The 14,114-nt window shown below is 40.6% G+C and overlaps 2 protein-coding genes across 4 annotated transcripts in view; one reads left to right on the forward strand and one right to left on the reverse strand.

Annotated features, from left to right (window-relative positions):
- aff2 (AF4/FMR2 family, member 2) overlaps positions 1–14,114 on the forward strand; it is a 206,482-nt gene that overhangs the window by 148,497 nt on the left and 43,871 nt on the right. The window lies entirely within an intron of this gene.
- LOC103461564 (uncharacterized) lies at positions 1,563–13,184 on the reverse strand. The gene is made up of 4 exons (XM_081612008.1): positions 10,681–13,184; positions 9,054–9,212; positions 8,737–8,933; positions 1,563–1,760 (listed from the first exon to the last, which is right to left on the reverse strand). The coding sequence occupies exons 1-4, from the start codon at positions 12,293–12,295 to the stop codon at positions 1,563–1,565; spliced, it is 2,169 nt and encodes a 722-aa protein (XP_081468134.1). The 5' UTR covers positions 12,296–13,184.

The following is a 14,114-nucleotide window of genomic DNA, read 5'->3' on the forward strand; positions in this document are numbered from 1 at the left end:
GTTCTCATGGAGCCAACATGCTATGAATGTAGCTAAGCGGCTTGATTTCCCTCGAGAATTTTCTCCATGACTCTCCAAACTAATTTCCAAGAATTGGAAACAGATTCCCAAGGAGAGATGTTTTTTAAAAAAAATTATGAGTTTACTTGTGTTTTGTTTTGTTTTTTTACATCAATGACAAATAGACCCAATAGGCCCAAGCCCACTCTGGGTGTCTGTTTATGGACTACTTCATATCTGTCTGACTTTGTTTCTATTGACTTGATTGGCACCTGCTCACACAGCTCAGCTGTTAAAGCATTTTTGATTGGAATTCAACAGAATAGTGCAGCCGAAGCAGAATCTTATTTCCTGTTTGTAGGAACAATCAGAAAGTAAATGAGATAGATAGATAGATAGATAGATAGATAGATAGATAGATAGATAGATAGATAGATAGATAGATAGATAGATAGATAGATAGATAGATAGATAGATAGATAGATAGATAGATAGATAGATAGATAGATAGATAGATAGATAGATAGATAGATAGATAGATAGATAGATAGATAGATAGATAGATAGCCTTGTTGTTAGCTAGACAGACATATAGCCTTATAGATAGCTAGCTGGTTAGATAACCAGATAAATAGATACTTTTGTTCTGACTTTAACAGTTCAGGATAAAAGTCACAGTAGAACGTTGACGATGATCTGACTATGTCTATTTGTGTTGGGCTTTTAGGAGCCGCCGTGTAAGAGTCAATGCGTTGTGTGTGTTACAAGTGGAAACCAGAAGTGACTGCAGCTAGCAGGCGACAGCAGAAGTTACAGTGTCATCATTAACGAGTTCTCTGCTGGTGCTGAAAGCCTTCATGTTAAGCATTCAGCTCTGTGTGGGCAGCTCATGATTATCTGCTGGTTAGGTGTTAATGTCTGGAAGGAAACATCGCCCGCTTTATCATCGCCCAGGATCTCGCTTTTAAATAAAACAACTGTGGATGAATTCTGCAGATGACTTGGTTGAGTTTTTGATTGTTCTTTTTTTCCTTAGAAATTTTCTAAGGCCCTGACTGATTAAACTATCCAGATTTTTAGTTTTTTTAATAAATGAGGCGATCTGTGTTTGCAGTCTGAATGCATTAGTATTCCAGTCTGGAGTGTGTCTGTATGTGTGTATTGGGGAAAAGAAGGAGTGTGGGGGGGTTATAGGGAGAAAGTGAGTGTGCTCTGTGTCTGTGTGCCCCGGGCCATGTGTTACTCTGCTACCGCTAATGAGCCCATTCACTCTGCAGCCCAATCTACTGAGCAGCACACACACACAGACTGCAGGGACTCTGGGACTGGAGACGCTGCGAGCGATCCACTGGCTTTATCCCCCACAGACCGCAGCGCTCGCTGTTTAACCCACAATTCTCACACCGCCCTTACAAACACACATCCTTATTTTAACCCGGCGCTGACAGCCAGCCTCATCCATATACCAACAGACTCACACATACATGTTATCACACCGCCATGATCTTTTGTCGAGGGAAAGTGCCCGCAGTGACGGGGATTTGTCTCTTTTAGACTTGTTACTACGCCGAGAGCTCCGCCGAGCTGCCGGCGTTCTTTGGGTTTTCATAGCCGACGCGAGCGGTGACGCAAACCTGCTCAGACATGAGCGGATCGATGCGCTCCGACGAAGTAAAGCTCATCAAAGATGAATGCGCTCGCGTTCGGGATGGATCAGACGTGGAAACAGGTTGCCGACGAAGGTCCGTCAGGTCTGCGCTCTGTGGTCGCAGAGAAGGAATCCATGGATAGGTAGGGGGGAAAAACGCCGCATTTTTTTCCCCCACTGCTAATAACTACTCTGCTCTCTTTCTCAACTCTGACGCTCTCATATAAGATTCACTCTGCGGTCAGAGTAAATCCTTCATGGTTGAACAGAAGGCAGCTAGATTTCTTTTCTCTTTTTTGGCTTTTTGAAGGTATTTCAATACACTGAAAGGCATTTCTCAGAGCGAATCGTTTCTGACTGGCCGAGGTAAACCAGACGGCCTGAGTGGATTTACAGAGCCTCGCTAAAGTATTCAGAACTCTTCAACATTTCTTTTTTTTTTTTCATTTCATGCCCAACACAATTCTATACTGACCTTTTCAAACAATAAAGACAAAATAGTGCATTGAAGACAAGTGGAATAAAAAGTGTTGTGGTAATGAAGCCAGATGGGAAGTTTTTCATCTGAGAATAGTGTGAGACTTTTTAGTAAATTTATTGAATTTGGACTAAACTCTCAAAATGGGAATTAAGATTGTTATCTTTTAGAGCCGCTCTTCTACGAATGTGGAAATTGTGTGTGGGAATTGTCATGAAATTCTTGCTCTAGAAATATTTTTGGAATTTTTGTAGAAACTTTAGATTTTTATATGAATTTTTAAATGCATATTTTATGCTGTCACACAGCCGTAACTCATCATAGCAAGTTAGAATCAGAAAAATGATTTAACATTAAACAGTGCTAACCCATCATCATTACATGTTGGTCTGTGGGGGGCCTGAAGTTTCATGTTGGGAGGGCTTGGAACCTTTTTATAACTTTTATGACCTTTTTATAGTATGGCAACAAAGTGACAGTGAATATAACTGTATGTAGACAATTTAAGAACTTTAAGTAAAAAATATTAATTTCATTATGTTTGTGTGGTGCAATTCCTGGGGCAGAAATATATGTCACTTAAAGCCAAGGATTTCCCACTGGGTAGAAATGATTGGTTATTCAGTATGATTACTGATAAAAAAGAATTACATTCTACTTTATCATTTTGAGTTGACAGTATACAGAAATAAATCTAATACAATTGAAAAATAATTGACATTTCTAAAAAAAACAAAAACAAAAACAAAAAACATACTAATATGCAAAACTACACACTCCTTTTTTTAGTGTGTGTTTTGACGTGTCTGTGTCACTTCATGTTTACGCTGAGAGACAACAGAAACTTACGGATAACCAAAGTTCCTACAAAACTCCACCTTACAAAGACTATAGTAAGGTTTACATCACAAAATATGTGTGTGGGAGTTTTAGCAATTCAATAAGTGTGACTGGTGTAGTTTTAAGAAAAGCTGACTGAACACAAAAATACAATCTCTTCAGTTTTCAGATCACAGTAGATGAAAGACGCCTTCCTGTTACGTCAGATTGAATAAAATCACTTCTTAAATCCAGATGCCGCTCCGTCGAGGCTATCCACATGTAGCGACCGTGACGATGCTACAACATGGCACATGTCATGAGGAATTCTCTTTAAGTAATACATCTTTGGCCTGCTGAAGTGAAAACCAACCCAGCTAGTCAGAATGTAACCGTATTCCCACTTCTGCCGTTCCTCGGATTAGGAATCCTCTGGATCCAGTCGTACTCTAATCTGGCTTGTTATGAATTCCTTGTCTGCCGGAAAGGAAAACAAACAGTTTTGATAGCAGGATCTAGTTTTCCTCACAGCTATTTAAGCTGATGTGACAAAAACATCCAGTTCTGTCGGTTCTGGGAGCTGAGTCAGAGACGGGAAAGGAGATGACACACCGAACAAGAACCGAGCCCAGCTGGGCTAACCAAACCCGGACCCAAATTCATTTGGCATATTATTTGGTCTCAGATCCACAGTCGCTTTATTTTGGTAAATCAAAAAAAAAAAAAAAAAAAACCTGAACAAAATACGACTTTACAGACCAATAATTTACCAAAAACAAGTCTGAAGCCGTCCTGGACTCAGCAGCCAGCAGGAATGAAAGATATCTACTGTTCATGAACAGATTTATATGTAAATATGCATGTATATATATAATTACACATACATTACATTCACAAGTGGCTGTGTAATACATATATATCCACATAGCAGTAGCTTTTGTAATTTTAAAGCTCTGAAAATAAAATAACTTGAAATCATCATTCAATTCATTCCACAGTTTCACGCCAATAACTTAGTTTTCTCTTTCGCTTGTTCAAATATTAACAAAAGTTATATTTACTCTCAGATCATTTCTGAATTGCAGAAGGAAAAGCTTTTGTTCAAAGCTTCATGCACTATTGCCAGTTTTTTATATGTACAATGTCTTTGAATTTTAAAATCTTATTTTAAATATTTACTAATGAGCCTAATAGCTATTTTCTTTTTGGTAACTTAAAAGAAATTGTTTTATTTGCATTCCCATCTTCACTACACTGGGATATTTTTGTTTTTTGACCAGGGGCGGAGCTAAGGGGAGAGTTGGGGGGGGCTCTGGCCCCTTCTGATTGACACAAATAGGGGAAGAAGAAAAAGAAATGTAAATGTGAGGGATATGCAGAAATACAAGTATAAAACAAGATTAAAATGATCTATCAATCAATAATTTTAATCTCGTGTGTTTTGTCATTCATTCTCATGCGCCTCCTCTTTCTCCAAAATAGTTTTGGACCCCCCTCCTGCCCCTCACAATAAAACTCCAGCTCCGCCACTGTTTCTGACATTTGATGTTTTTTCCCACTCAATTCTTTAAAATTAAGCAGTCTTTTCTTTTCTTTTCATTTTTTTTGAGCAAAATTTATTTGAAGGCCTTTACATGTTTACCAGCAGTGGAAACAAACATGTAGGGTGCTGTGTTCGGCACATTATTTTTCATAAAAGTGTTTCAGAATATAAAAAATAAATAAGTTGTTTTTTTTAAATCTCATCAGAGTCGAGCGCTTTTACATCCGTGATCAGTGACAGAGGTGTGCTGGCAGCTCACAAACAGACGGGATGAGACGTGGGGAGGGGGAAGCAGCTCGGTTTCAACGCGACAGAAGTTGAAATGTGAGACGGCTCGTCAAGCCGAGTCGCTCCTGCCGACGCCAGGAAGCGTTACGATACACATGTAGGGATGGGAACCTGTTATAGCTTTCCCCACAGTCCTGCCCCAGGCAAACGCCCCAAAACAAACACGCCGCAGTGCAAAGCTCAGCCTGCTTTCACCACTTTATAAAGGCTGAGCGGTTCTTAATTAATAATCAATCTACTGTGATAACCACAGATTGACAATAAGAAATGTTTATCTGGTCTGTTTTAGGTAACTGTATGTCTGTGACTGTAAATATCGCTGCACAAACATGATTTGCTCCCATTACGAATGTGGGCAACACTTTGTCGATATTCAGCTAATGTCGAAAAAACACAATAATCAAAAAGTCATTAAAAAAAACACACCACGCCATCATCATCCTCCTCCTACTTCCTGTCGTCTTCTACATGGTTCATTCACCAGAAACATCCGGTTGTTGATCATGTGACGCCAAAAAAACCCCTAAAAAACTAATTTCAATTCGGCCAAAAAACCCCCAGCTCATATTAGTGCCAAAACTTTTTATTGAAAAACAAGATTTTTTTGTTCCGATTGCCGTGTTTCCATGAAGCAGATTTATTTTCTAAATGTCAAATTGCTCAGTTATTGGAAATGTGGCTCATAATCCTGCTCTTGAAAAAAAATATAGTGATTCGCTTTAGGACACCAATCACATAATAAAGTGATTCATATCATCAAATCGAGTCCGACACTGTTGATATTAACAATGGGGGAAAAATAGTACTAGTAAAAAATAACAATCCAAACAATATGGAAGGTTTTTGGGTGGATTTTGAACATCATGAATTAAAATTTATCAAGACAGTAAATCGAAATTATTATCATGAGGAGAAATTTATTGCGATACATGATAAATGATACAATAAATGCCCACCCCTTTTTTTAATATTGTCACCTTCCTAAAATAGTAGCCCAAGTCATTTTGTGCCAGAAATGACCACGTTTTTCGGACATGTGAGCAGAATTAAAGACGTAACCTCAACTGTGACTGATCGGTTCTTTATAGATGTGTTTTTCTGGACTGACAGGTGCACAACCTGTAAATAGGTGTGTAAACACACCCGTCCACACACTGGGTGTAGTGAGGAAGTGAGGCGGGGGCCGGAGGGGGGCGAGGGCCCAGCTGTGCAGCAGGAAGCTCTGCCAAGCGGAGAGCGGACCCGGAGAGCTGGAGGCAGATGACAGATGAACCGGACCCAGATGGTCCTCACCCCTTTACTTCGGCGCTCGCATTGCATATGTTCACTCCCCTTCGCGTTTGTTTCCGAGGAGGTACATTTACCTTCTCGTCGCTGTCCGGCTTCTGTTTCACCTTAAACCCCGTCCATTGTTCACCCCAGTCTAGTCTAACAGAGGCTGATCTGTACGATTTCAGAGCCAAAGAGCTATTTAAGAAATTTGTCCTGAAACAAACTTGCTTTAATATTTTGGAAAAAGGAAAAACAAAAAAAGTTCCATTTGTTAAATTATGTCTGGAGGAAATGCTGTCGTGTGGAAAGAATGTGGTTCTCATCAGCAAACAAGTTGAAATGATTCAGATTTTCAGATACATAAGACTCAGTAACACTTCCCACAATACATTGATCCCTCTGAAGAAGGTTTGATTAGTCACAGGAAAAGATTCACTTTTGGGAATGTTCTTGTTCATTAATGCCGCTTTTGTTTCATCTTTCTAATTTTTTATGGTCAGGAGGAAAGAGAGGACAAGACAGTGTTGTTGACGCGTTGATTTTCTCCTCAATAAAACTGTTGAAATGTAACATTTTGTCACATTACAACCACAAACCTTAATAATTCTTTAGGATTTAATAAGGACAAAGTAGCATATTTTATTGAAGTTCCTTTCTTTGTGCAATCAAATTGCATGGAGAGCCTCTGCTACTAGCAGGTATATATATATATATATATATATATATATATATATATATATATAATTGGGTGTGTGTGTATATATATATATATATATATATATACACCCAATTGGTTTTGTGTCTGGACTTTGACTGGAAAATTCCTGCACGTCATTACACTGTGAACCTCAACCTTGATTTCAGTTTTTTTTGTCTTTTTTCTTTTTTTACCAAAAATAATCTATGTCGCTGTTTATCTTCATGGGCTTCCCTGTCCAGCTTCTCTGCTGAAGAAAGGCTGTCCCCATATCACGATGCTGCCACTACCATGTTTCAAAGTGAAGTCAGGGCGGTGTGCAGTGATGGATGGATGTGTTTTTGTTGGTTTGCCAGGGCCTTTCCACGGCACAGTGAACTTCCACCTAATCTATTTGTGATGGACCGAGTTAAAACAGGAGGAGTCACAGGATATCAATTAGAAAAATAGGGTTTTTTATTTTAACCCAAAGATTATAAAATGACAAAAAGATAAACTGAGCTCATAAAAGAGGTCAAATAAACAAAACTGAACTCAGGCAAAAATGTAAACAAACTGGCTGCACAAACAAACATAACTGACCTAACAAAGAAATGACACACAGGGGTTTATATACTGGCTGATCAGACCAATTAAGACACAATAGGGGTAACTAAACAGAATACAATTACAAACACAAAAACAAATAACAGTACAGCTAAGTTTGGCTAAACTAAAGATTCTCGAAATGAAAATCAAAAATATTAAAGTTTAAATACTAATATTTACTTAAATACAAAACTTATCTAAACAAAGAAATTACAAATTTCCCCTGCCAGCAGGAACTAGTGGTGTAGTCCAATCAGCATTTAAGCCTGCTGAGCCCTGGCCCCCATCTTTTGTCTGGCCACTCCAAGGCAGGTAAGTACCGGCAAAACACAAACAAAAGGTCAGTCTCAAGCAAACAAATTAAACTTAAGTTGATATAAATACACATGCTAACTAAATGTGCGCGCCAACATAAAGAACAAATGTATCCAAATCAACTAATAAATGTTTTACTGAAACTAAAGTGTTGTGTTTGAATGAAAAACAAATTGTGCATAAAAGAGTTACCGACTTCAGAGTGTGGCCATGGATTTGGCCATCACACACTCCCCCACTTCCTGATCTTCCCTCTGGCACCGAGAAAGGTAATCAGCAGTGGTGTTGTCTTTACCGGGGATGTAGTGAACCTTAAAACGAAATGGCTGCATAGCAAGATACCATCTGGTGATTCTCCCATTCGTGTCCTTCATTCTTTCTAGCCACTGGAGGGCTCTGTGATCAGTCTGAAGTGTGAATTCTCTTCCTAGCAAATAATATTTAAATGAGTCAAGGGCCCATTTAATAGCCAAGGCTTCCTTCTCCACAGTTGCATATCGCCTCTCTCTTGGCAGCAGCTTGCGACTGATGTAGGCAACTGGATGTTGGTCCTCTGGTGGTCCCTGCAGAAGCACTGCCCCAAGGCCTCTTTCAGAAGCATCAGTCTGCAACAAAAAGTCTTTTGCAAAATCCGGTGAATGCAAAACTGGATTCTTACTCAGAGATTGGCTAATGTCCTTAAATGCTGCAATGGCATCTGCTGTCCACTGAATTTTAGTGGGACTTCTGGAGCCTGTCATGTCTGTTAAGGATGCTGCTCTAGCTGAGAAATTGGGGATGAATCTATGGTAGAATGCAGCCATGCCAAGAAAAGACCGCAGCTGTTTCCTGGTTTGTGGGAGTGGACAAGATGCTATCGCATTAATTTTATCAACTTGAGGTTTCAGAGTACCACCTCCAATGGTGTACCCCAAGTACTGTATTTCTGTCCTAGCAAGAGCACACTTTGCTGGATTTATGGTAAGGCCTGCTGAACGCAGCCGATCTAGGACCTCCTTTAGATGGTCAACATGCTCCTCCCAACTTCCACTGAAAACCACAACATCATCAAGGTATGCACAGGTGAATGCTGAGAGCCCACAGAGTACCTGATCCATTAGTCTTTGAAATGTTGCTGGGGCCCCATGCAGACCAAATGGCAGGACTGTGAACTCGAACAATCCCCAGGGGGTGCGAAATGCTGTCAACTCCTGGGACTGTTTGGCGAGAGGCACCTGCCAGTAGCCCTTAGACAGATCAATAGTTGTTAAATATCTTGCTTCCCCCAGGTGCTCAATGAGGTCATCTATACGTGGCATTGGGTAAGAGTCAAATTTTGATATGGAGTTGAGGTACCTGAAGTCGATGCAAAATCTTATTTTGCCATCCTTTTTTGGAACCAAAACAACAGGGTTGCACCACTCACTTGTTGAAGCTTGGATGATTCCTAGAGACAGCATGAGGTCCATCTCCTCCTTCAGCTCCACCCGGAAGCGTTCGGGTATCCTGTAACTCATGCGCTTTATAACAGCATCTGGTTTTAGAGCAATGCTGTGCTCCACCAGAGTGGTGCGACCTGGGCACTCTTGAAATATGTCAGAAGTAATAAGAGATGTTACCTGAGACTGTTGCTCGCTGGTGAGATGGCTTAGGTCCAGCACAGAGGATGCTACTGAAGGTAAATAGTCATTAACTTCTTCCTCCTCCTCCACTCTGAATAAGCAACACCTCAGTTTCATTCTCCTTCCGTTGAACCCACTCCTTGAGAAGGTTAACATGGAGCACTCGGCTCCCTCGCTGGAAACCTGGTGTAGAGACTTGATAGGTAGTAGGTCCAGTTTTCCTCAGTACTTCAAAGGGTCCCTGCCACTTTGCAAGCAACTTGCTGTCAGAAGTTGGCAACATTACCAGAACCTTCTGACCAGGAGCAAAACTTCTGTGGCGAGCTTTCTTGTCAAACCAAACCTTTTGGCGTTTCTGAGCAGTTGCCATGTGACTCTGGGCCAACTCACTCATCTGCTGCAGTTTATCCCTCATATGGAGGACAAATGACACAACATTGACAGGTTCCTCTTTACTTTGATCTCCCTCCCATGCATCTCTCAGCAGGGTCAGAGGGCCCCTCACATCATGGCCATAAAGGAGCTCAAATGGGGAGAAACCAGTGGAAGCCTGAGGTACCTCCCTGTAGGCAAAAAGGAGGTATGGCAACCACTGATCCCAATCAGACCCTGTATCATTAACAAACTTACGAAGCATTTGTTTGAGGGTTTGGTTAAAACGCTCCGTCAGGCCATCTGTCTGTGGGTGGTATGGTGTCGTCCTCATGCTCCTGATGCCCAACAGCTTATAGACCTGTTTCAACAGTGTGGACATAAAGTTAGTGCCCTGATCGGTTAAAATCTCCTGTGGAAATCCAACCCTTGAGAAAAGCTGAATCAGTGAGGAAGCCACATGTTTTGCTTTAACAGTCTTTAGTGGAAAAACTTCAGGATATCTTGTCGCATAGTCTGTGATGACTAGCATGAAGCGATTTCCAGATTTACTTTTTTCCACCGGGCCAACTACATCCATCCCAAGACGCAGAAAAGGTGTGCCAATAATGGGAAGGGGTTGAAGTGGTGCTTTGGTAGGAACTCTAATTGAGGTTTTCTGACACTCAGGGCAGCTTCTGCAAAACAGGGCAACATCTGATCTTAAACCAGGCCAGAAAAAATACCGCCTAATGCGAGCAGTGGTCTTATACTTCCCAAGGTGGCCAGCCCAGGGAATAGAGTGTCCCAAAGTAAGCACTGTCTCACGAGCCTCCTTAGGGACAACTAACTGCTTAAACTGGCCATGTTGATGATATAAAATGCCATCTTGCAGTATATACTGCTCTTTATTTGTGTCAGATCCTACAGAGGCCTCCCTCCTAGCCTTCAGCAACAAGGCAGACAAAGTCGGATCATTCTGCTGCATTTGTCTGATGTTTGTGGGTATTGAAAAACCCAGTGGCATATCTGGAGCCACTTCAGCTGAAGTTTCACCCAGTGCATGTTGAAATTTCTCACGCCTTCTTTGACTGCGTGGCTTCCGAGACTTTCCAGGTTCTGTCTGCAACTCAGCCTCGAAAAAAGGTAAAGCACTAAGTGTTGCAAAATGCTCATCTTGATTTTTAGCTTGGGCCCTGGTTACAGCCACATTACAGCTCTGCACATCCCTCAACAGGTCATAGATGACAGGCAGATCCTCCCCCAAAACTACAGGATAGGGTAGGTTATCAGCTACCCCAACCTTCAACAGATAGGGAGCCCCCTGCACCTCAACAAACATATCAGCAGTGGGGTATGATTTCTCATCACCATGTACACAGCAAACTGATATAGTTTCAGAAGGGCATATACAACTAGTTGGTACATGGTTCTTGTGCACTAGAGTCTGTGTGCTGCCAGTATCTATTAAAGCATTCATTTCATGTCCAGCAATCTTCACTACAATAATTTTACTTGACTGTTTTATTTCAGGTTTAATATTCACATTCTGATGAGGCACAAAGCACATTTGAGTTAGCTTACTTTGATTCTTGGGGCACATGGGTTTGGTGTGACCTTCTTGTCCACAGAGGTAACACACTGGAAGCCTTTTTCCTGCCTTATAGGGCTGGTTTTCTCTTAAGAAAGGCTTACCCACACCCATTGCTAACTTTTGATGAGGCTGAGGAGGTTGTAACCGACGTGAATCTTTGGCAGCTCTCCATGCACTGTTGCTCCATGGCTGACTCCTACTTCTGGCAGCTACAAACACGTCAGCCAGAGTAGCAGCTTCTGCAGCAGACTTCGGATTGTGCTCCTTGATCCAGACCTGAAGCTCAGGACACAACATTCTCAAAAATTGTTCCAGAATAATCAGTTCACCAACTTGTTTCACAGTTTTATCTTTAGGCTGAATCCACTTCTCATAAAGTTCTTTCAGCCTTGAATACAATTCCTTTGGACCCTCATCAAGAACATCAAGGCAGCGAAATCTTTGTCGGTAAGTTTCTGGATTTATATCATATTTTTGTAAAATGGCAGCTTTTACATTTCCATATTCCAGGGAATCATCCACATCCATATTAACATAGGCACAACGAGCCTTACCCGTCAGAAGAGGAATAAGATGGAAAATCCAGTCTGACTTTGGCCAACGATAAGCAGCTGCAATTCTCTCAAAAGTGGTCAGAAAGTGTTCAATATCATCTTCAGCAGTTAATTTTTCCAATTTAGGATGATGAACGTGCACAGACTGACCTGTTGAGCTGAAATCTGAGTCCTCAGGTTGAGATGTTGCTTGAATCTGATCAGTGTGAGTTTCAACAGGCTGTGGATCAGTTGATGTGGGCTCAGGGGGCGGGGTTGTCCTGGCATGCATTTCCATCTGCAAAAGCCGAAACTGGTGTTGCAAACACTTAAAGCGCTGTTCTTGTTGTGCAGAAACCTCTCTCTGCTTTTTCTCCCGAACTTCCTGTTGTCCCATGAACGCCTGAAGAATCCCAGCAATATCATGCAGAGTTGGCTCTCTGGTCTCATCATCAGTGGCTTCAGCTGCTGCTGAAGCTCCTTCTTCCATTTCCTCCCTCTCCGATTGCTGGGAAGTCTCTTTGGTCTCAACCTTGTTTCCTTTTCTTGGGCGCATACCATTCTGCATGGCTCAAAAAAAAAATTTGTTGGAATGGGGGAAAAAAAAAAAAAAAAAAAAAAAAAAAATTTGCTCACAAAAAGCAGAAAAAGAAGAAAAAAAAAATCCTGGCTCCTCAACTCAAAATCCTCACTTCTGACACCACATGTGATGGACCGAGTTAAAACAGGAGGAGTCACAGGATATCAATTAGAAAAATAGGGTTTTTTATTTTAACCCAAAGATTATAAAATGACAAAAAGATAAACTGAGCTCATAAAAGAGGTCAAATAAACAAAACTGAACTCAGGCAAAAATGTAAACAAACTGGCTGCACAAACAAACATAACTGACCTAACAAAGAAATGACACACAGGGGTTTATATACTGGCTGATCAGACCAATTAAGACACAATAGGGGTAACTAAACAGAATACAATTACAAACACAAAAACAAATAACAGTACAGCTAAGTTTGGCTAAACTAAAGATTCTCGAAATGAAAATCAAAAATATTAAAGTTTAAATACTAATATTTACTTAAATACAAAACTTATCTAAACAAAGAAATTACAAATTTCCCCTGCCAGCAGGAACTAGTGGTGTAGTCCAATCAGCATTTAAGCCTGCTGAGCCCTGGCCCCCATCTTTTGTCTGGCCACTCCAAGGCAGGTAAGTACCGGCAAAACACAAACAAAAGGTCAGTCTCAAGCAAACAAATTAAACTTAAGTTGATATAAATACACATGCTAACTAAATGTGCGCGCCAACATAAAGAACAAATGTATCCAAATCAACTAATAAATGTTTTACTGAAACTAAAGTGTTGTGTTTGAATGAAAAACAAATTGTGCATAAAAGAGTTACCGACTTCAGAGTGTGGCCATGGATTTGGCCATCACACTATTTTTCCTCAGAATGAACCGTTCATTTGATTCAGGTTTTCCGAACTAAAGGAAAAAACTCGGGAGGTTTCCAAGACGTAAAAACACCACAGAGCAAATTAAACCCCTTAAAGGTCCTTCTCTTATTTTGCCAAAACAAAATAAAACAAAAACTGAAGGCTTTTGGCAAAATATTTTGGACTGACGAGACAAAAGTGGAACCTTTTTGAAGGCGCGTGTTTCCATTACACACCTGGCACAAACCTACCACAGCGTTTAGGAAAAAGAGCTGTTATCCTTCATTTATTTAATGATTTACTCTTTGGTCTCTCTTTCCCACGTCTTCCTTGGATTAATTAAAACACGGAATGTCAAAAAAAGGAAAAACAAAAAAATCAGGAAATAACTACCAAGCAGAAAAGAAACACAATATCGTAACCCATATATGTTTAACGGCTTCATTTTAGTTGTGTAGCTCAATACCTCCGTTTGATAGTCTGTACTGCTTGTTTTGTATGCGCTAATCAGTGAATAATGATATAAAAAAAGGGAAAACAAACTGTCAAAAGTGGTGGCTGTAGTGTGATGGTCTGTAGTTCCAGGCCTGGACGATTTCTTGCCGTAATTGATGGAACCATGAAGAAGAATGTTGATCCATCAATTCGCAGCTGGAATCCATGAAACACAGCAGCAGCAACAGCCTGGAAAATAAAAACGACAAAAAAATTTAAAAAAAATTAAAACCTTTCTTTGCAGCTGAATTGAAGGGGAACTACTGTGTAAAATTAACTATTTTGCGCTTTACATCATGTTATGATGTTATTCCCTCATCAGAAACAAACATGCATGGAGTGTTGCTTGGATTCTTTCATGCATGTCTGAGAAATCCTTAAATCTCCATGGCAACCATTCAGCTGTACAAAACGCCTGGGTGGACCTAGCTCCGCCTTTGAGTATGAAGCTCC

The sequence above is a fragment of the Poecilia reticulata genome, chromosome 10, assembly GCF_904066995.2.
Source record: "Poecilia reticulata chromosome 10, P_reticulata-male-v2, whole genome shotgun sequence".
NCBI lineage: Eukaryota > Metazoa > Chordata > Actinopteri > Cyprinodontiformes > Poeciliidae > Poecilia > Poecilia reticulata.

What these genes read in the sequence shown, in the direction of transcription:
- LOC103461564 (XM_081612008.1), bottom strand. Translation starts at nt 12,295, where the DNA reads ATGCAGAATGGTATGCGCCCAAGAAAAGGAAACAAGGTTGAGACCAAA. An exon ending in GCCACGCAGTCAAAGAAGGC is followed by an intron (nt 9,213 to 10,680) that starts GTGAGAAATTTC and finishes ACATATTTCAAG; the next exon opens with AGTGCCCAGGTCGCACCACT. An exon ending in TTCAAAGACTAATGGATCAG is followed by an intron (nt 1,761 to 8,736) that starts GTACTCTGTGGG and finishes CTGCGACCACAG; the next exon opens with AGCGCAGACCTGACGGACCT.